Raw genomic sequence first — 22,966 nt, 5'->3', positions numbered from 1 at the left:
AATGGGTTGAGACCCCCCCTTTTTTTTTCTTCAAGATAACTTTTTGGAGGAGAGTGGGGGTATAGAGGTAGGAAGTGGAAGGGAGCTGATTTATAATTAGTCTGTAGGCGATGGCTCCTCTCCCTCTCTCGATCCAGGCTCCCCTCCCTCAGCAGTCAGACTCCCGCCAGAACAATGGCATCCTCCCTTCCTTAGCACTGACAGCTATCTCACAGCTTCATGTGTGACAGGTTTCAGAGTGGTAGCTGACTACAAAAGTGATTTCCACCCCTTCTTGTCAACTGTTGAGAATAGCCCACTTCCACCTTAATTAAATTGGCTCGTTAGCGCTGACCTCTTACTTGGTAAGGCAACTTCCATCTTTTCAGATGCTGTGTATTTATACCTGCCTGTGTTTTGCACTCCATGCATCTGATGAAGTGGGTTTTAGCCCATGAAAGCTTATGCCCAAATAAATGTGTTAGTCTGTAAGGTGGCACAAGGACTCCTCGTTGTTTGTGCAGGTACGTGTGTGGGGCTCACAGCAGTATGAAGTGGTTTGAGGTCAGTCTGTTTGCAAGCCACTTGGTTTCTTCAGTCCGCCCTCAGGTCTGCCAAAGCACTTAAGCAAGTTTGCATTAAAGTCAATGGGACTCAAGGACATGCTGAAAGTGGAGCTCAATCCAGGCCTCTGTAGTTATGTCTACACTGCAGGTAGACACCTGTGGCTGGCCCATGTCCAATGACATGGGCTTGCAGGGCTCAGGCTGTGGGGCTGTAAAATTAGGATGTAGACACTTGGGCTCAGACTGGGACCTTGCGAGGGGGGAAGGTCCCTGAAGCCCAGGCTCCAGCCCAAGCTGGAATGTCTACACCACCTCCTGAGCCCTGCGAGCCTGATTCAGCTGACCCGGGCCAGCTGTGGGTGTTTAATTGCAGTGTAGACGTAACCTGTGAGGAGGAAAGATAGGTTGGCCGGTCCTCAGGGTGTGCACACAGCTCTCTCTCCCATTGAGCACAGGTGCAGCACGTGGACGCCATCAGGGCCGACACTAGCCCAAATGGCGCCCCAGGTGAGGAGCGTCTTTGGTGCCCCCTGTCTCCATTTGTTAAACTTTTGAATACCTTATTTTTATTGGATTTGGAGCCCATTTCATGACTTTGATGCACAATTTGCATGCATGATTTATCCCCATCATATAAGATAATAAATTTGCACGCTAGGCTCTGTCAGGCTGTATTTACAGAAAGTCTGGAAGGTTCCACAAGGTTCTACAGAGGTCCAGAACATTCTAGGAGGTTAGTGAAAAATGAATCCAGCTAGGCAATACCGGAAAAACGTTATTTCAAACCTTCTATTTTTCCCCTTTTGCAGCGAACAACAAAAACAGCCCCCAGGCCTGGCGCTCCCCAAGCCCAGCACCCCAGGCGGTCACCTGGGTTGCCTGTCCCTAAATCTGGCCCTTGTCTGTAAAAAGCCCAAGACAAAGAGTGGCCAGGCCTGTGCTGCTGCGCGATCTACGGAGCAAAAACAAAACCCGCAATGGCGAGTCGCGGAGCCCAGGTCTGCGGACTCAGGCTTGCAGGGTTTGTGCTACGGGGCTAAAGATAGCTGTGTAGGTGTCACAGCTCAGGCCAGAGCTCCCACCCCTCCCCTCAGGCTTCGCGGCTGAGCTCCGGCTGGAGCTGGAAAGTCTACATCGCAATTTTTAGTGCGGTAGGTGCATGCCCAAGTCTGTAGGCCTGGGCTCTGAGACTCGCTGCCAGGGGCGGGATTTTTAGCTGTGTAGCGGTACTCAGGTTACTCTGGCCTGGCAGCTAAGATTGATGCCTCACTAGAGAGCAGCTAGTTGAGCTCCTATTTTATGCTTAAGCACATAAAATCTTACCTGGGACATGTCCATTCTCCAACCCTGCCTGTGCCTCTTTTCAACCCTGAGCATTGGTGAGCAAGGGAGTGGGCTTCACCTTCCTGGGTCTCTCTCTCTGGACCCCCTCGTGACAGTATCCGAAGACCTAAGCCATTAGGCGAGGCCTCACGTTTTACGTAGGCCCAGCTGCAGCTGGTAATGGGGCACTGACTCAGTATCCTGCCTGTGCGTTGCTTAGACATGGCTGTGCATCATAAATCCCAGTGTATTCTTGGGATATACTACAGGTATGCTAGGAGTGCAGCATTTTCCACGCACCTTCGAACAATCCTAGACGCCACCTGCACTTCCCCACAACTCGGGTGTGTGCCCAGAACTTTTTAATAACCGGTTTCAGAGGAACAGCCGTGTTAGTCTGTATTCGCAAAAGGGAAAGGAGGACTTGTGGCACCTTAGAGACTAACCAATTTATTTGAGCGTGAGCTTTCGTGAGCTACAGCTACATCCGATGAAGTGAGCTGTAGCTCACCAAAGCTCATGCTCAAATAAATTGGTTAGTCTCTAAGGTGCCACAAGTCCTCCTTTTCTTTTTAATAATAGTTGCCCTTCCCGGACTTATACCCAGGCTTGAGTGCTTGGATTCTGTTGTGATAGGGGTGTTAGAAATACCCGGGCTCAGTGGTGTGCCTAGTTTAAAACAAGTGTTCCTACAAGAAATTGGAGCATTGGATACTGTTTAGTTTGGGTTCCCCTGGACAAAGATATGTGTGGTGTGGCTGGTGTGTCCATTACCACTTTGTGGGATCTGCAGCTCCTAACAGTGAGACGATATGTAAGAACGAGAAATACAGATGCATGGCTCATGAGTGACTGGTCTGCAGCTTTATTGTACAAGAAACTCTTTCTTGATGACAGCAGTTTCCTGTCTGGGATATTCAGAGTATCCTTTCTCTCTGGTAATGGTAGTTACAGTTCCCTATTTTCTTAATCCGTTAAAACCTGGTGGCTGTGTTAACTATCCAGACATTGCAGTGTTAGGCTTTGCTTACACTAGAAAGTTGTACTGCTTTAACTGTCCCAGTAATATTAAAGCAGGTTGTAAGTTCTTTGCAACAGGCAGGGCCTGTCCTTTTGTTCTGTGTCTTTGTGGCGCCTAGCACAATGGGGGCCTGGTTTATGACTAGAGCTCCAACATGCTAAGGTAATACAAATAATAAATGTACAGCTCCCCCAATATGGATGCAGTTATACCAGTATAAAAATGTTTATACCAGCTGATATAAGGCACCTCAGTACAATTATACTGGTAAAAAAGCAGATCCCCCAAGCCAAAATAATTGCACCGGTACAACTGTCAAGCGTAGAGCAGGCTTTAGAAAATGTGGGTAACAAAAGAATATAAAGCGCAAATGTCATCGGAGTTGAAAGGTCCATGGCGTGCTGGGAATTTGCCCATCTTACACAAATAGGGTAGAGTACGGTGAGATTTTTATCTTTTGCAAGAGCACCTGATTTGTTCTTTACTTGTTCTCTAAGTGGGACTAAACTGTGCTGAGTGAGGTTTGAAATGGATTATCTGGAAAAGCAGAACTCTGACTATAATGCCTACGGATATTTTCGTTTTCTCACAAGCATGTAGGTGAGGAACTTTCCAACAGGTGCTTAGGTTTTGTTTGTGCTGTCTGTAAAAGAAAACAAAGATAAGTGTCTTGCTGTTCCGCTGAATATTACCCAGTGAAAAGAACAAAGAGGGGTTGAGGAAAGACCAACCGACTTCAAGAGCCACAAGTTCTGTGACTCAGATCAGTTAGTTTATTCAGTGGTGAATACTCTGAATTAGGCATAAGGGATTGCATAAGGGATTACATTTCAGTTGGAACATCCCAGGAAGGTTCAGGGATCTTTTCGAATCACTGGGCCATGCCAGACCTTTTGTTATCTAACTTGTTCGCAGGTCAGCCCATGAGGGACTGGTAATATTTTCATGTTTTAAAGTCCTTTCACCACAGTCACTGTTTAAAACGATTGTTTAGCCCATGTTGTTCTGCCTCCAGAGAAATGCAATGTGCTCGGCAGGAACTGATGCTGCTGCTTCCTTTGCTGAGCAGCAAAGTAATAGCAACAAGCCGGGGCCAGTTATTTGGTTACCACACTGCTATATCAATGGTGCGCTGTCAACCATCCAGTAACGAATTTCTGTGGCTTGCCTGGGTTGTGGTGTTCCAGCACTTGTTCGTGGAGTCAACTTAAGTTGCATCCATCAGCTTTACTGATACCCACGTTTGCTTAAGTGATTAGAAAAGCCACAACTTGAAATTCAAGTCTGGTCTCCAATACGCCGCTTCTTATTGGTCAATTTTATGTGGTTTCCTCAAGAGACTCCAGTTGGTTTGGTGCCTCATTGTTACATTAGCTAGCTAATCGCCGTATGTGGTCTGTGAAGAATGTATGTTGAAACTTCCAATGATTGGTAGGTGACCTAAAATACATTTAGAATTAATTTAACCCTAGGGGCTAAATTCTTCTTCTCTCTGGGCTTGTGTTCACTGCAGTGTTAACTCAAGGTATAACTTGCGTGTTGTCCTTAACCTTGCTTCCATAGACGCACAAATCTGTGGCTCAGCATAAGTGGTGCTTTAAACTCCGGCGAGCTGGCCCCTGAGTGGGTATGAGTTTGAAGCACCACTGCTCCGAGGACACTGAAGCTAGTACTGCGGTGGGGAAGCAGCTAACACAAGTGCTTCGTGCAGATCCAGCATTTTCCTGCAGTGTGGGTGCTCTCGCTGACGCTCGGCTCACTCAAGAGGCGTTAACTGAAGTGTAGAGAACTCTGCAGTGAAGATGTGCCCCCAGAAGCAAAAAGAACTCAGAATGGGTTATTTTTTAAAAGTGCCTTGATTTTTTTCCTTTAAGTCAGCCTCGAAGACCTGGTTCAGGACTTCTGAAGTTGGCAATGCTGCAGTTACCCAGTCTGGGGCTGACAAGCTGGAAAGTGATGGAGGACCACAAATGATCAGGATCTCCTTTGAAACAAACTGTAAGGCAGGGCTGGATTTAGGGGCAGGTGACTGCCTGGGGTGCCAGGCTTGGGGGGCTGTTTTTGTCATTACCATGAATAAATACAGATTTACAGATCCTAGCGTGCAAATGTATCATCTTATGAGACAAGGATCAATCATGCATCCAAATCATGCATCGAAGTCTTGAAATGGGCTACAAATGCAATACAAAATAAGGTATTTATGAGTTTAACAAATGGAGTTGGGGGTGCTGAAGATGCTCCTCTTGTGGGGCGCCATTTGGTCTAAGGCCGGCCCTGCTGTGAGGCCTTGGGAGTTCGCATTGTCTGTTAGATCACTAAGAAAAGGCCTTTAAAACTGGGACATGCAGATGAGGTGGCAGAGTATGGAACCCTTTACTGTAGCCATAGGGGCGCTTTTACCCACCCCTTTCAAGAATAGATCTCCAAGAACTTGCGAGAGAGGCATGTAGGTCTCCCTGCTGGCAGGCATGCCTCTCTGCGCTGCATAACGTGTGCCTCTACCAGGTGTCAGGGTGGTGGTGGCAAAGCTTTTTTCCAGAAATGGCTTTGGTCTGCACATTGAGCAACAAAAACAACGGAAAATCTGACTGGATGGGAGCACAGGGTGGGTGTGTGTACACATAGACAGACACACAGAGTTTTTGCACTTTGCTTTGTTTTTTTGTCTGTGGCTTGTGGGTCCCCACCCTTTATACATCAACATGAGCAGTAACTAACCCCATCATTTGGAGAGGAAGGGCGTGGTCCTGTGTTTTCAGGCCCCCATCCTGACTCTTTCTTCCACAGCTGCTCTCACCACTACAGCAGTTGGTGTGTGGGGCAGGAGGGTAAACACATAAGAACATCAGAACGGCCATACTGGGTCAGATCAATGGTCCCTCTAGCTCAGTATCCTGTCTTCCAACAGTGGCCAGTCCCAGATGCTTCAGAGAGAATGAACAGAACAGGTAAGCATCAAGTCATCCATCTCCTGTCATCCAGTTCCAGCTTCTGGCAGTTAGAGGCTTAGGGACACCCGGAGCATGGGGCTGCATCTCTGATGATCTTGGCTCAGAGCCATTGATAGGCTTATCTTCCATGAACTTATCTAATTCTCTTTTGAATCCAGTTATAGTTTTTGACCGTGACAACATCCCCCGGCAATGAGTTCCACAGGTTGATTGTGTGTTTGGTGTGAAGCAGTACTTCCTTTTGTTTTTAAACCTGCTGTTGCCTATTCATTCCATTGGATGACCCATGGTTCTTGTGTTACGTGAAGGGATAAATAACACTTTCACTTTCTCCACAACATGCATGATTTTATGGACCTCCATCATACCCCCCTTAGTAGGGTGACCAGATATCCCATTTTTAAAGGGACAGTCCCGTTTTTGGGGACTTTTTCATATATATGCACCAATTACTCCCCACCCCCGTCCCGTTTTTTCACAGTTGCTATCTGGTCACCCTACTCTAAGCCATCTCTTTTCCAAGCTGAAAACAGGAAGGGCCGAGTCAAGGCTGCCTTGGTGTACGGGTGTGTGTGGAAAATGAGGTAGCCTAATGGAGCATGTTCCCAAGAACCTCCAGAGCTGGAGCTGCTCTTGGCACATTCAAGGGTGGGGCTTGTGGCTAGGGCTGTGGTTAGCATTCTCCCTGAGCCAGTTGTCCCACTTTTCTTGGGGCCTCATGGCAAATCCGTGGAAGGACTCCCATTGACATCAGTGGATTTTTGGATCAGGGTTTTGTAGATCGTACCTATTCTTGGTAGGAATGAGGTGTGCAGGGCCTACATTAGCATGCTACTTGGATATATTTTTTGCATGCTCTTCTCTGTGCTGCCCCCCCGCCTTCCCCCCTGCACAAGTATCAAGTTGCTCCTGAAAGTGACCCAAGGTTTCCTTTATGGCTGAAGGCAGCCAGCTTCCAGTTGCACCAAAGGAGGGTTAGAATACAGTGGGGAAACTGGTAAGAAGTAAAGAAATCTGTTAAGTGAAGCCCAATATATTTCATATAACAGGTGCCACTTAAAAGCACAGCTGCAGTGTTCCCAATTTGAACGATATTTGGTGCATGCTTAAAGTCCCAGCTCCTGGAGGCATGTGATTAGGTGAGAATCTCAGCTCTCATTTTTAAAAAAAAGTTTCTAGCCCTCATTGGGAAGAAAATCTTGAAAATGTGACTTGAGTGCCTCTTAAAGGCTCAGAAACCAAAGGCAAATAGAAAGAGCCCAGCGTTTATTATATATTTAAAATCCCAGGATTTCTAAGGCAATCTCAATATTTTATGTGGCCTAACTTATGATTATTTATTTTTTTTTGGCAAGACTACCATTGTTTACAGGAGGAGACTTGTTAAAATTTCGTACCAGAAAGTTTCCCATTCAAGAGTTCATCCTGTCTGTGAATATATTAGAGCTGGTGGGGGAAAAAAGTGAGCAATTTTTCATAGTAAAATTTGTATTTGGAAAATTTCAAGCAACTCAGCTCTACAGAGAGAGCGAGCAATCAGCTCAGAGTTTGCTTTTCAGAAGTGCTGAGCACCCACAGCTCTCCTTAACTGCAAATCAGGCTCTTACAGTTTACAGAGTCCTGTTTAGTTAGACATCAGAAGATTCCACGTTTTGGATGCATCCCCAAGGTTGGGCACTGTACAGCAGAGGACTGGAATCCGGGACTCCTGGCTGTGGAGCTGACTCGCTTTGTGACCTTGGGCAAGTCACTTCACTTCTATGTGCTGCCTCTGTTTGTCCTCCTGCCGTACTCTGTCTTGTCTGTTCAGATTGCAAGCTCTTTGGGGCAGGGACTGTTTCTCACTATATACCTGCACACGTACTACATTATTAGTCATTATCGTCCTCCCTCTTCTGTTCGCTGCTTGTCCTTTTACCTTCCCTCCTTCATGTCACAAGCCCTTTACTTTTGTTGATAAGTCCTGCTCAAGGTCCCTTCCAGCTTGATGGCTGCTCTGTTCCAATCACACTTTCCCGGAGGAGGGCTGGGCTGGGTCAGAGGTGCTCTAGCATGCATTACCTGCTGCTGAACCAAGGGGCGCCTGTGAGCATGTGGGATTTGAACCTGAAAGTGCCGCTGTGATGCACTTTCAGCACTGACAGCTATATGAATCAAGTTCCCAAGCCCCTCTGTAATGCTGCTTTTTGTAAATGTCCCTTTCACGTAGACCCCAGTCCAGCAAGGTATCGAAGCAGATGTCTAACTTTCTAGCATGTGAGCAGTCCCATTGAATTGAGTGCACTCACGTGCATTGTCGAATGTGCCTCTCAGAGACCACAGGGATGGGCACAGTGTAAGAACCTGACTAGACAGATCATTGTGCCTAAAGCATTGTATGTGCTAAGTTCTTAGAGCTTAGGTTGTAATTAGTTGGCTGTGCAGTAACTAAAACCGTGGCATGGTCAACCAATTTAATTTGTAAACAATGCAATGACTGTGGAAAAGAGGACAATCAAACAAAAAAGGAAATTGAGAATGTAAAGTACCCACATACCCTGCATATCTGTTCCCCCTCCGACTCTGAGGTTGTTCTGAAAGATAATTTGATTGCAGTATGATGTGAATTTGTATATGTACACAGAGCTAAGCATACATCTATATTATACGCTGGTATGAAAGTTAATTGCATGCTAGCCATAAACTTGTGCCATTTTGTGGTGGAGACGTGGTGACTGTTCAAAATGGTGGCAACTGCATGTTACTGGTTCCTCAGCTCTCAACAGCTGTGCGGTGAGGGCCAGTTTCTGGCCTCACTGAAATCTATAGGAGTTTTGCTACTGACTACAGCGGGCCCAGGATATGGCCTTTTAACTGCTGCCTTGCTGTACTTCAGAGTTCAAAGGAAGCCTTTGTAATAAGATTTCCATGGTCACTAAATAGAGAATTGACCATTTTTTTAAAGCTTGGTTGAAATTGATTTTTTTCCCTCCTCTTTGATTAACCAGCAACTTGAGCTTGATTTTTAAGACTGAGTTAAAACATGTGGTCTTGTTCTGATTCAGACTGTACTCTCACCTGAGCTATCTCCCTGGAGCTTTCATAGGCTAATGAGCACGAGGGACCAGTTGCTTCCTGCAGAAATATTTCAAAGGGGTCTGCTTTGTATTAGCATTAGAGAAGATCCTTAATGCAGTTAAAATTCCCAGGCAAAAAAATTTAAGATGCAGTTGAATTGGGAAATAGATATCAATTCAATTAAAAATGGCATTATTAAAATTGTAGTGACAGCATTTTAAAAAAAAAAAGGGGGGGGTGAATTTGGAGTTCACTTTCCGCAAAAGGTTTCAGATCCCTGCCTACACCCTCCTTCTCCTGTGATATGTAAGTGAGATCTGGACTTTTATAGACGCATGGTGTACATGAATAGCTTTATATATTTTGGAGGGTGTGCATCTTAGGTACCAATGTGGCCCCCATCATCGCAGTATCTGAGTGCCTTGCAATCATTACTGGCTTTATTATCGCAACGCCCCTTTGTGGTAGGGCAGTGCTATTATCCCCATTTTACAGTTGGGAACTGAGGTCCTTATTGGAGATATCAAGAAGGGATCACTGTTTGGCAGTGTGGTGTTTGGTTTGTTTTATAGGGAAAGAAGTTTGACGTTCTAGCTGGGTAAGAGTTCAGGTTGTTTGACTTTGAATTTCTTGCTTTTGAGATATTTGTTTATATAACTCCAGAGTTCTACTAACTTTGTTGTAATTTAACGGATATCCGTTTACAGTCCTAACTGTATCTTTGAGGAAGTTTTTGGGATGGGAATTTTCTTTGTTTTCTGTTGTTGTTTCTAAATGATTTAAAATATTGACTGTGTGTGTGTGTGTGTGTGTGTGAAAACGTGTAGATGGTTATTTCTGCGAGCAACACTAGTGTGTTCTAGTTATGCACATGGTGTAAAGACGATGCATGCTGTTCGATGAAATGCCAGACTCCCCGCTATTCACATCATCTGGCAGAATTTGTAACTTTAATAATCTGGAGAAGTTTGGGCTATACAAACTCTGAGTGAAATTAACCAGTACAAGGTTAATTTCATCAATATAGAATGTAAGTGGTGATTAATTGGTGGATAGCTCTTATGCTGGCTCTCTGCTTGGGATGGTTTTCATTCTCTGGGACCACAACAGTTCGCCAGTGTAGCTTTGAAGCTCCACCGGGCCATGAGCCAAGTTTATAATCCTTGCCAGACTTTATCAAGTCAGGTGACAAGAGACTGTCTGTTATAGGTTGAAACATCTGTAAGGGATGGACTCCTAACATGTGCACCTTGCCGTCAGAAAAACACTCCGACAGAATTCTCTGGATCTGGCTTAGGATGCAGGAATGCAACCAGCCCAAATCATTTCTGAGGGATAGCTTTAGGGGAGAATAAAAAACTGGGACTTTTTTCCAAAATAAAATGGCAAAGGTTTCAAAGACCTGTATTTCCAAAATGCCCATGTCTGATCAACCTCTAACTTCCTTTTTTTAAAAGGGGGAAAAAGATCAAATCTGCCCTCACTAGATTAACACTTGACAAACTTAAGGCAGAGAAGATTTTTTTCCCCCCCTTGGAAAGTTGGGATAAGGGAGTGGCCACTCTCAGGCTCAGAATGGAAAGCCAAACTGCTGCTATTTATTATTTACGATAGCGCCGAGGAGTCCCAGTCATGGACCAGGCCCCATTGCGCAAGACACGGTACAAACACACAGCAAAGAGATGGCCCCTGTCCCCAGTCTAAGTAAGCGCGACACTTTCCACTGCTTCACTAAAGATGCTGTACAGTTGTAAGCTACAGCCTTAACAATGGAGGGACAGATTCATTGTTACCCCCTTTGATCTGTCTAAGCGGGTGGGAGGAGGCCTCTATGCCAGGAGCAGAGCCACTCTTCTGCCCCTACAGAGGCTTATAGGGGCCATTGCAGCAGTGTGAAAGTAGGATAGCTGTTAGGCTGCCCTAATCTGTGCTGGGGGTCAGATCCACCCCCCAGCATCCCTTGGAGTGAGGATGCTTAAGCCCCTTCTCCCTTGTCCCTGCTCTGGGGCCGTTGCCAGCACCAGGATGAGCTATGGTGCCATGATGATATACTATTCACTTGGTATCTATGCAGTGCCAGCAGCTACTGTCCAGAAGATGGGGAATAAAAGGGGAATAGAGTGGATCAAACTAACAGGAAGAGAGTCCGAATTCCATCCTAGGAAGGACTGGGCTTCTTTGTACATGGCTGCTTTTTTCACTAACTAATGAGTTTTTTATGCAAAAGCTGGAGGAAGTGACCTCCTGTGGTTTAGACCACTGCTGGCCAGAATCTCTCACCTGACAAGACAAGACTTGCCAGGGATATGGAAGAAATATGCAAGTTCCAAAATGAAAAGGCTCATTCCAGTGCTGTGAGGTCTGTGGAGTGATGGTCCCATCCCCATCCCCTATGCTGGTAGTAGATCATTATGGCAAGCTTCATTTATTGCCAAGAAGTCACAAAGCAAAAAAAAAACCATAGTTGACGAGAGATCTAGGAAAATAACTTTTGGCAAGAGGGTGAATGGAACATCACCTTTCTCTGAAAAACTCTGTTCTTAGCTGTTTGTGCTTTCAAACTCTTGAAAATCCTCAGCTGCTGTTGAACCGGGAGGGAAAAGCTGTCTGGAATGGATGGGTGTTTTAAGAGAGTAAACTCACTGAATGTTAAGTCTCACCAAATGAGGGTCAATCCATCCTCATCATTGTATCCACTCATTATACTCCATACCTGAACATAGCCATTATATGAACAAAATACCCTCCTATCTCAATGTGTGTACTTTGCCCCGTTAACCTTTTACCCCCAATTGGGGATATTGCGGATTATGTATTCCTTATGCCATCCGATCTTGAACTGAATTTTGCACCCCTTGATAATCTGTACGTTATTCCCTGATAACCAGAAACTTCCATGCTTAAACTCTGTACTGTTGTTTGTTTTTGTTTTGTTTTTTATTTAAACATCTTAATAAAATTTTTTGTGTGCCTGTTCCTGCTTATCAGGTTCCTGGGGCAGAGCAGCTGGTCACACTTTTGATGAACTGTATACAACTACATCTGTAGATATAGGCCACCAGGGATTTTGGGAACTCCTCTCAGCTCATAAACAGAAGAGATGCAAATAATTCTTAATGGACCCAGAGGGGTTTTATAGGAGGTGGTTGTGCTGCATAACAGATAACAGCAGAGGCAGATCATTCAGAATGGCTGAAGCACGACCTCTAAAGCAGCACAAGACTGTCTCTGAGGAGAGGGACACACCATTAGACCATTTCTGTGGATGGGGACACTTATTCCCAGCTTGTTTTCTAGGGCTGCTGGAATTTTCACAGAGGAGGGGGCAGAAATGAAGGAAGGGTGTAGGATGAAGGGCCAGTTTGTTGCCTTAGGTTTACAATGAATATTTTTCTATAGCTGCTGTCATCCAGAAACAACATACAGACTAGGCGCCTACAGCCTAATGTGTGGGATGGATACACCCATTGGCTTGTCCCTGCTTCAAAGAGCTGACACCCAGCCTTTCAGTCTGATTTAGACTCCTAAATGAATGGAAGTTAGGAGCCAAAATACCTCTGTAGAGCTGTGCCCGACTGTCTTTCTCGAATATGTGCATGCAGAGCCTCGCTCAGTGTGCCCCAATCCCCAGTCAGGTCTCCTAGATGCTTCCACAATGGAAACAACAAATAACCTCTGTAGGAGCAGCGGGGACTCGGCACCTGGGAAAACCGGAACGTTTGTGTAATTGAGAAGCGTGGAGTGTGCTGAATCCAACAGAAAGGCAAAAGGAGGGTGGAGCTGGGAAGTCCTAGGGATGTCGGGGAGCACATTTTTCACTGCAAAACAGGCCTGGGGGAAGTAACTGGTTAATCAGTAAAAAGAAAAGGAGGACCTGTGACACCTTAGAGACTAACAAATTTATTTGAGCATAAGCTTTCGTGAGCTGTAGCTCACTTCATCGGATGCATTCAGTGGAGAATCCAAAAAAGTGAGCTTTAGCTCACGAAAGCTTATGCTCAAATAAATGTGTTAGTCTCTAAGGTGCCACAAGTCCTCCTTTTCTCTTTGCAGATACAGACTAACACGGCTGCTACTCTGAAACCTGGTTAATCAGTGTGTTTTTCATTTTGTTTTTATGGCAAACATATCATATTCTTACAAGGGCAGCAGGCTTGGCAACACCTGGGGAAAAGGGACGGAATTAAACGGTCTTGGGGTATTTGGTTATAAATTCCTGCCTTGCAAAGGCTGTTTCCTTGGAGCTAACCCTAACTAGTGTAAGAATGGTTTACCCCAGTTTTTCCACAGATTACTTTCCCTTTGATTAGACAAACAGCTTCAAGCTGCAAGTCTTAATTTGATTTGGACAAGCCTATCGCCTGCCAGAAAGTTTTTTATTTTTCTTTCTAAATCTGCTGCCAGCGCTATACGTGACCATTCATGATTAAAAGCTTTACGGAGATATAATATTTTTCTTGGGTCATGTTATGATCTTGTTTAAATTATACCCCAATTTCCCATTAGGTAGTCAGGTGAAGGGAATTTGCTTTTGATACGGATCTCCTGTCGAGCCAGAATAACCAAACAATGGTTCTGCTGCTGAGTCTGCTGCCGGTCACCCTGCCAAGGTTGTGTCGTTGTTGTCTTATGCTCCTCTGTGCATCTGCTTGTCTGGATTCCCCCTTTTGTCTTTCGACTTATACTGAGAGTGGAAGCTATTTGGTCCAGCAACCATCTTCTTGTTTTGTACAGCACCTAGCACTGTGGGGTCCTTGGTCCATGACTGGGCCTCCTAGGAGCTAAAGCAATACAAATAAATCCTCCTCCTCTTCCCCCCACCACCACATGGGGGGTTCTGTGCAATCTGTGTGAGAAAGAAGGTAGCAAAATAAGGCCCTGATTCAGGAAAACACTCAAGCATGCGCTTAACTTTGAAGAGGTGCTTAAATCCCTTGGAACACATCCATTCCCGAATTGGAGACTTATCTACATGGGGTGGTAGTGTGCATTACAAATCACATCCCTCTGGTGTGCTCTAACATGCTGCACGCTAACTGCCCCGCATAAACCTTGCTAATGCGCTCTAAAAGGTACCTAGTTTTGTTACTTAGAATGCACCAGCAGGGTTCATACAGCACAGTTAGGCCACAGCACGTTAGTGTGCTTTGCACATCACAGCCATCTGGCATGCTTTGCCCTGCTGTGTAGACAAGTCCTGTATTTCTAACTTTCTGGGACCTGGTCTTGTTCCCATTGAAGTCAGTGGCAAAACTCCCATTAACTTCAGTGGTGTAGGGTCAGGCCCCCAGTGCACTGCCCATTATGACCAGGGTTGTCAATCCTCTGGAAAACTAGACTGTCTTGAGTTTTCTTACTATTTTGAAATAGAGGAGGCATACGGTGCAGTGAATATGGCCAGGGACTGAGAGGCAAAGCATTTGGGCTTAATATCTAGTTCTGCCACTGTCTTGCTGTAAAGTATTATCATTATTGATCTATTATCTAGCTTGAGCCCCAGTCTGGATTTTTTTTTTTTTTCATCAACCAGAACAGGTGCATCTGAACTTTGCCCACATGGTACCAAGTTGCCAGGAGCCCAAAGGCTGTACCTTAATGGCGAGGAATGTTGGTGTGGCCCGTCTACAATGTTCCCCCTTAATTCAAGAGGCCACAAGATAGATGGAGGTGGAACATTGTCTGCTGGGACCTCTGCAAACCTCCCCTCTCTGTTAAAGACAAGGTTGCACAGCAGAGCTGATTTTCCCAGAGATGGAAACAAATCATTTTAATTTTTCATCCTTAATGCTGCCTGCCTGCATGAAAAAGGTTTGACCTTGCCGTTAGGTGCCCTGTACGGACGTGTTCTGGGAAATGGCAGACTTCATTAAGATCACTGGGAACCTGTGGTTCCAGAGTGACAGTGGATGATCCTGACCCAAAAGACTGGCTAGTGTGCTTTGCTAGCCTGGGTCACTGAGATCCTCTGCAGCTCAGCATCAGGGGCATCACCAAGGAGGGTGTTTTTTTTTGTTTTTGTTTTTGTTTTAATTCTTGTTTTATTTTACAAAGTCATTGAGCTAATAAGCGCTTTTCCCAGAGCATCCTGGGGAAAAACAAAACCCAGCCATCGGCTTGCACTGGGCACTCAGCACTGTTAAGAAATGTCAGATGGTTTTAAGAGGATTTTTCTGGGTCAGGGTTGGCATAGCACAACAGAGCTGCTGGAGAAGCCTTGATGATAGCTCTGCCTTCCAAAACGAGGGAGGAAGCTCTTTGCCCTTCCGCCTTGTGCCAGAAAGGCACCATCCTTCTGCCATCCTGTTCGCAGGCATTTCTTCTCTCTCCCTCTGCCGGGAAATCCTTTAACTTTTCAAATGGGGTCATCGATGTTCTGGTCCAATTTCAAGCTGAGTGCAGCTGTTCTTGTGAAACCCAAAGAAAATCCTTTGTTACGAGAGAAAGTGATTCCAAGACACAGTGTCTAATGCTTTCTTTTCCGGGCAACCAGAACAAACCTCTGGCTCTGGAGAGCAAGGGTATCCTTCTATTTAACTGTAGCCCTCTTGAAGTACAGTGAGAGCTGATTCCCAAGAGAGGGGCAGGGTATAGTAGTGTGTCACCACACTGCGAGGTCAGCACTGAAGAATTAAAGTGATTGTTAAGGGTTGTGTAGAGAAGGAATTAAAAAGATCGAATGCTCCCTTCTGCGCTGTGCAGCAGCCGCTTGTGCTGTGGTGGGCCTGATCCCAGCTAGTCAAGTTGCTGCCTCTGGGTGGAATGGATTCACCATTGCTCCAGCTAGCTTCAGACAAAGAATCCCAGCCTGGGGGATATTCTCTTACTGTGACTGCAGTACTGGCAAACAGCCTTGGAGAATGGGAAAGATTCCTGTATGCCTCTTTGCAGAGTGTGGTCAAGATACTGTGTGTGCATTAACAATCCACTTATGGGAAGAGCTGGCATGGAGGTCTCTGCAACAGAATGCAGATGTAATTCATAAAATGCAGTCATTATCTTTTATCTAATAAAGAATTGCTTCCACCCTCATTAACTTATTTCATGCACAAGTAACAGCCAGCCTCTGCATGGCTGAGTGCACGTGCGTCCTTCCTGTGGGATCGTCAGTGACAGAGTAATCCTCCTCTACCACCACGCAGTATGAATTTGCACTTAATCACCAGAGGACTCTCAGGTGTCAATAACCTGACCTCCAATGCCAGACTCTGCTTATGGCTACCTGCTGGCAAATCCAGAATCAGTGAGTTTATTTTGCATTTATACTGGTGTAAACGAGAGTAGAACCTGGACTTTGGTTTTTATCCTCCCTTTCCTGGCCCGTACTTAAACTGTGGATGGCTTCTTCCGTAAACTGCAGCCCCTTCCTTAGTCTTGTGTCAGTGTCTGTTCTCTGATCCTGTGTCTCTCCCCTCCCACCCACCCCCCCAATGTTCTTCCAGCTGGCCCTCTCCCTTTGGAGATAGCTGCCTCCTTTAGAGCTCTCACCAGCTCGCGCGTGCTATCTTGTTCAGACTCTGGATGGATCTGAAATGCAAAGAGCTGGCTGCAGAATTGGGCCAGAGCTCTCTTCAGGGCATGAGATGAAGGCTGGGCTGGTGCCCTCTTGTTTCAGCACCTGAGAATCACACCCAGCCCCTCACAGGTACGAAGGGCCAAATTCATCTTTGTGCCAGTGCGAGGACAAGAAGGAGACAGCCTGTTCTAAGGCTGTGAGAAGCCACTGCAGCCCCTAGCCCTTGCTTTCATGCTACCTATGGCCAGGCAGGGGCATGGTGTTGCCAAGGTGTATGAGTGCCCTGGCTAGAGCATCCTTCCACCCCCTGTTGCACCCCGACCCCCGGAACTCCTGGAGAGGTAGCACAGAGTCGGTGGAGTGGGCCCACTCACTGGTGGTGGCCCAGGGGCTTGGGACTGGCCAGCACCTGCCCTACCACCATTGGTGGGAAAGGGTCATAGCATGACTCTGAATCTGGCCCTACAGCTCCCATCCTTGAGGAGGACTTCCTAGCAGAGGAGTTGGAGTTGATTGGCTCATTGCTGCATGCTAGCCTCCTTTTCTCTTGCAGTTTATTGTAAAGGCCTGGTGCCAGTCAGCAGGCTTTGTGAGGGCTTTCTTGTGCTCTCCCCAAAACTCACGGGCTGCCAGTCCCACCGCGCAGCCATTGCTTGGCTGCAGCAGCTACGTTCCGTGGTGAAAGGCACCTCTTAGTCTTCCCACTGGCTCAGATGTCTGACTGGTCAGTGACTGAGGAGAGGAGCATGTGGAGACAGGTAACGTGGGTTGCTGGCCACTAAGGGCCACTAGACACCTTTCTTGTGGGACGTCTCTCAGGGGGTGTCTGAAACACCATTCTAGCAATGAAAGGCTTTTCCTTCAGTCAGCCCCATCCCAGCACTCCAAACAAGTCTCCTTTTTTTGTCTGTCTTTTTGGTTCCCTTTCAGGGTGAGATTGGTCCCAGGGCCCGCAGGGAAACAATCAGGTTTCTACTGTTGGCTGCCCCCGAGTTCCTGCCTTCTGCGGTTATTGTCTGGGTAGCAAATTGAGTTAAGTACAGCTAGCTTCATTCTTATTCCTCAGGCGGGCGCACCGAGGCTCAGCTGGTTTTCTAATCTTGCTTCATTAGAAATTCTCTGCCCCCCCCTTTATCTGCTTGCAGCTTCAAACACATGATTTACAATCTGGTTTGAATGGCTCAGAATCATTACTGCCTAATTTGCCACCCTTTATTTGTGAAATTAAAGCCCGGAAGCATCTCATTGCCCCATCTGAAAGATTTGGTGGAAGGGCTGTAGCTGACCACACATTTCCTCCACAGGAAACACTATCTACAGTGGTTCCTTAACAGTGGGGAAGGGCCAGCGGAGAGGGGGCTGTGCAGAGAGATGCCGGCCTCAGCATCTTGCTGTGTGAATGAATTGAAGACAAATTCCCTGACCTTTATTTTTGTTTAGGAGGGGTGGGCGTGGACTCCATTTGGACCAGTGAGGGGGTCGGCTGGGACTGGTATGGACAGTAGGAAGACAGAACGCCTTGCTTTGCATGTGAGCCTCGTGCGATATGGCTGTGGTACTATGGAGGGGGTCAGTTGTTTGCAAAGCACTTTGAGACCCTTGCACGAAAGACACTATCAGAATGCATGGTGCTGCGCTTGGTATTGTCTAGCAATCATTGTCGCCAGCACAGGAGTGGAAAGTAGCTGGCTCCAGATGCAGCAGGACTCAGTCCAGGGCATGGCTGGTAGAGATTGAAAGGAGATTTCAAGGGGCTGAGTAGGATTTGAAGGGCTGAGTAGGCTCCTGGCTCTGTGTTGGGGAGGTGTGCCTCGAGGGAAAAGGGGAAGGTTTACAGCAAAGAGCTGTACAGTTTTCAGCAAGTCAGGCTGGAGAGCAAATACTTCAGAAGCACTGGATGCAGCTCCTTTTGCATAGACAGAAGCGTGGGAGGAGAGGGGGAAAGAAGCACAGAAAGATGGAGCGGAGTACAAGGAAGAGCTGAGGTTTTAAAGCAGCGCAGATGCATGCGGTAAATATTCCAGCGAACAAGGCAGGGCAAGGGCCGGAGCAAGGGAGCGGTGTTTAGTGTCAATTGTGATTGATCTATTGATGCATATAAGCAGCGTTTTTCATAAATCAGCATGCCGTTGTATCCTTTTGACAGGCTAGTCCTCCTGTTCTGAGCTACAGCTTTCCAGACGGGAGGAAAATTAGCTAAAGGAAATCACTTGTATTTGGCAAAAACTGACGCTGGCTGAGAAGGGCCAAAAGTTTGTGTGCTACGAGGGTGGGCCTTTGACCTAACGCTGCCGCTACAGGTGTTTCACCGTTGACTCCAGGAGGAGCAGAGAGGCCAGCTGCTGAATGCTTTTGAAAAATCTCCTCTAAATTGGTGTGTTTTGTATTACAGTGGCACCTAAAGACCCAAAACGAGATCGCTAGCCACTGTACATACACATGGCAAGTCTTTGCCCGGCAGAGCTTAAAGCATAAATAGACAAGACAAACAAATGTTGGGAGAAAGGAAGGATTGTTATATTGCTCTGATTTTAAAAAAGCACCTTATGACCTATTTTGTCTGCTCTTTCTATAAATTGTGAATCAAGTATTATTTATTTGTGTCCTGTTGGCACCTGGGATTCCCAGTCATGGCCCAGGACCCCAATGCGCTAGGTGCTGTAGCAACATAGAACAAAAAGAGAAGACCTGCCCCAAAGAATTTACAATCTAAGTGTAAGTCAAGAGACAACAAGTGGCTAAAGGCAGACAAATAAAGGAGCATAGAGTGTGGAGTATCTGCTGAAATACAGTAAGACATGATGCAATTTTTATGTATGGGACCAAATTTTCTGCTGGTATAAATTGGTCCAGTTCTATTGACTTCCATGATGCTAGGCCAGTTTACATCAGCAGAGAATAGAGGTCATATGACTTACAGGTCATTACTGGCAATTTAAGAGTGAATGAAACACTCTCGCATGGCAGAGGAGGTCTCCAGGCGTATCCTGCTTTCTTCCTGTAATAGCTTCCAAATGCTGACCCCCAGAACACCCGTTTCAATAGCACCGCATTTACAGCGTAATAATAGAAGGGAGCTCATAATAGGCTTATAATCACCAGGAGACTTTTTTTTTTTAATAGTTCGGTACTGAAAAGGTAACAAGGGGCCAGGATGAAAAGAAGAGACTTAAAAAGAAAAAGTTCCCGTTGCTGCTTTTCTGATGCCCCTTTTGGGAGAGGAAATGGCTTTGAAATTTTAAACGGCCGCTGAGAGAAGGGGAGAAGGCACGGCAGCCTGGCTGCCATTACAGCACATCCCAGCCACTGTCAGCGCTGAAGGTTTTAGTAGTGTTTCCCCTAGAGCTGCACTTAATTTTGAAAATTCTGTGCTGGGACCATGTGGGTTCAGAAACGTACACGGGACTGAAGGGGAGTCGAGGAGGATGTGAGATGTAAGAACATGTAAAACCAGGCAATCAAGCAGCACTGTGGGGGAATATAGATTTGTGGTTGTGACTTATTCTTGGGGACTTGGTGACAGGAGGAAAGTGCTCCAGTTTGTTCTCTCCTGATTTTTGTGTTACTGCTTCAGTCTCCCTTCTCCCTCTTAGAGCTCCTAGTGGGAACTGCATCTTGAATAAGGAGTGGGTAAATGTGAGTTGTAGAGCTGAAACTCTGTCTGGGATTTTGCTCTCATGATTTGTTGTTACACGTTGCCCAAAGCCCAAGGTGGAATTAATGCCCAGTAGTTCAAAATGTGGTGGCAGTTTTGTATTTATACGTGGCTCAGAGCTCCAGATCTGTCCACTGCCCGGGCCCCTCCATGACTCTCTTGCTCTCCTTCTTTTCCTAATGTGACTTTCCTTCTCTTCCTTCCTGCCCCCAGCTCTGCCATCCGAACCTTTTTACCAGTCTACTGTGGGTTCACTATTCCTTTTCCCTCTGTAACGTTGGGGTGCAAAAGATCTGGAAACTGGCATGACACACACAGGACAGAGGTGAAGCAGCATCTTCATGGTCTTATCAGCTTGGATGTTCTTGAACTTTAAACTAGTGGTGGGCCAACCTCAGAAGCTTGAGAAGTTTGTTTCTGAAAAACACCCAACGATATCAGCTCTTGGGCTTACATATATAGGCTAGAAGAACAGGCCTCTCTTGTGATTTCTGGTCCCTCCTGCTTTTGGTTGTGCCAGAATGACCCAAAGGATTGTCTGTCTGTGGGCATGCATGCGTGGTATTTCAGCTCTTCTGGTGATAGGCTTATCTATTATCCCAAAGTGTTTTAGCCACACGCCAAATAGGTGACTAATGAAAAGAGTTAACTAAATTTTTCTAGACCCCAACTTAGTTTGGTTTGGTTCTGGTGTGGGGTGGAAGCTCAGCAGCCATCTTTTGTTCCCCAAACCAGTGAAGCCACCCCTTCTGTACATGTCCGAGGCCTCCCTGAGAAATTGCGGTGCAAATGGTTGACCTGATTCTTATCTCCCCTTTTCCAGTTTTACACTGGTGTTGCTCCATTGACTCCAACAAAGTCACGACTGATTTATACCAGTGTCAGGGAGAGGAGAATCGGGCCCAATATACCAAATGCTGGTAGTGGAGAAGTACTTCATTTTTATTTTTGCTGCTCTGGAGGAGGGCGTGTTCTCCACTGTTTAGCTTATTGGTGGTGGTGGTGGTTTTTTTTTTTTTAAAGCGGAGCCAGGTGTGTCGGACTATTGGTTTTGCCTACATGGGTAAAAAGAAATGTGTATTTTCATTTGATTCCTATGCAGACACAGTTTAACAACTTTCAGATGGATTGAGTTGGTTGTGTGGTGGCCCAGGTGGGAGCCTTGATTGCAGAACACATCTGATTTGCTTGTGTACTCATGGCCATACGGATTGTATGGAGAGTGTTGCTTCTCTCTGTAATACGGTGCCTATTGCCTCCATGAACTTGTTTGTTTGTATCATCATGGTGCCTAGAAGCTCTAGTCATGGACCAGAACTGCATTGTGCTAGGTGCTGTACAACCACAGAACAAAAAGCCAGTCCCTGTCCCAAAGAGCTTTTAATCTAAGCCTAAAACAAGAGACAACAGATGGATTCAGATAGATGGGGGAGTACAAGGAAACAGTGACACAATACTGTTCAGGATGATAGGCAGCGGTCTCTGCACACCATTGGCCCAACTGCTGGCATGTTTTCGTAGGCATTGTTGTCAAGGAACGTTTCTGAGCAGGATAATGAGGTGGCTTTGGGAATGCTGTCAGGGAGCTCCTCCCAAGCATGCAGGGCAGCATGGGAGAAAGCATGAAGGTCTTGTTAGAGAATGTTCACGAGGGCGATCTGGAGAGGAGTGTTGACATCTGGAGAGCAAATGAGAGCTGACTGGTAGGGTGGAGCGCATAGGTGCTGGAGCTCGGGGTGTGGCGGGTGCTGCCGCACCCCCAGGTTTCCAGTACTCACAGGGTTTACACTTTGGTTCAGTGGCTCTTGGCACCCCCACTATACAGATTTGTTCCAGCACCCCTGGGGTGGAGAGAGGCGTCACTGTTGGATCAGCACTGTACAGCCATCTGGATTTGGATCAAATGTAGGGTGACCTGATGTCCCGTTTTGAAAGGAACAGTCCCATTTTGGGGGACTTTTTCTTATGTAGGCACCTATTACCCTCCCACCCCACCCCTTGTCCTGTTTTTTCACAGTTGCTATCTGTTCACCCTCATCAAGTGACTCTTGAGTTCACAACTGATATAACTTCATATGGATTTTAATCCAAAGTTTGGAAGAAAGAAAACGTTGTATTACAAAAGGGCTTTAAAGTAACTTAAAAATCCCTTCTCTCTCTGTAGCAAAACCTCGCAACTCACACCTGCTTAGGTTGAAAGGGAGGTTAAAATTAGATGTCTGGGTGCTACTGTCTCTGATTTTCAGGGCTGGTTTTGCTGAAGTTGACTAAGGTGAGGTGGATGTTAAATTTGTCTGTGGCTTTATTTGAATAACATCACATGGATATAACTGGAGTTTCTGTGTAGGAAGCATTCTCTAGTAGCTAGTGTGTGACTGACAGACAGGAGTTCAGGGTTCTGGACCCCGTTCTACCGCTGGATTCTTGAGCACAGTACTGTGCTTCAACTTCTGCATCTGTTAAATGGAAGTACAGGTGGGTAATGCAGCCCTACCACCCATTGACGTTGTGAGGCCACGCTGACGAATATTGGCAAAGCAGTGGGTCAGGAGGCCGTATAGAATTATAGAACATTATTATAGCTTGCTAGGTATCTTCTATGGAGCAGGATTTTGTTTGTGTTCCGATCTGCTTCGTCAGCTACCTCTGTCTGACTGGAAGGGGGATGCTGATGATGAGTCTGATAAAGAAAGCCCCTCTTCGTAGCTTGAGACAGACTGTCAAGGGCTCAGCCTACCATAGCCTGTGCCGGATTTTGCCACGGATTTCGCTTCCATTTTAGAGACCCAGATAAGGGCCAGATTTTCCAGAGTGCTCGGCTCAGTGACGGACTGGTTGTCAGAAGTTCTAAGCATCAAGCATGCTGGAAATCCAGCCACGTACTATGGGGCCTAAATA

At 46.3% G+C, this 22,966-nt stretch overlaps 1 protein-coding gene across 8 annotated transcripts in view; it reads left to right on the top strand.

Annotated features, from left to right (window-relative positions):
• Nucleotides 1-22,966, top strand: part of GTF2IRD1 (GTF2I repeat domain containing 1) — a 174,354-nt gene that overhangs the window by 46,215 nt on the left and 105,173 nt on the right. For 2 of the 8 annotated variants that reach the window (XM_048824064.2, XM_048824060.2), the window contains exon 1: nt 18,281-18,424. The exons of 3 other annotated variants lie outside the window; for them this stretch is intronic. In XM_048824064.2, the coding sequence (XP_048680021.1) occupies nt 18,416-18,424 (9 nt within the window). In that variant the 5' untranslated portion in view covers nt 18,281-18,415. Of the gene's footprint in view, nt 1-18,277; nt 18,425-22,966 lie in introns of those variants that run through there. 3 more of the 8 variants (XM_075120868.1, XM_048824068.2, XM_075120864.1) reach the window with 3 other exon arrangements.

Source organism: Caretta caretta, chromosome 17, assembly GCF_965140235.1.
Source record: "Caretta caretta isolate rCarCar2 chromosome 17, rCarCar1.hap1, whole genome shotgun sequence".
Lineage (NCBI taxonomy): Eukaryota > Metazoa > Chordata > Testudines > Cheloniidae > Caretta > Caretta caretta.
This window is presented reverse-complemented; position numbering and strand designations above follow the sequence as displayed.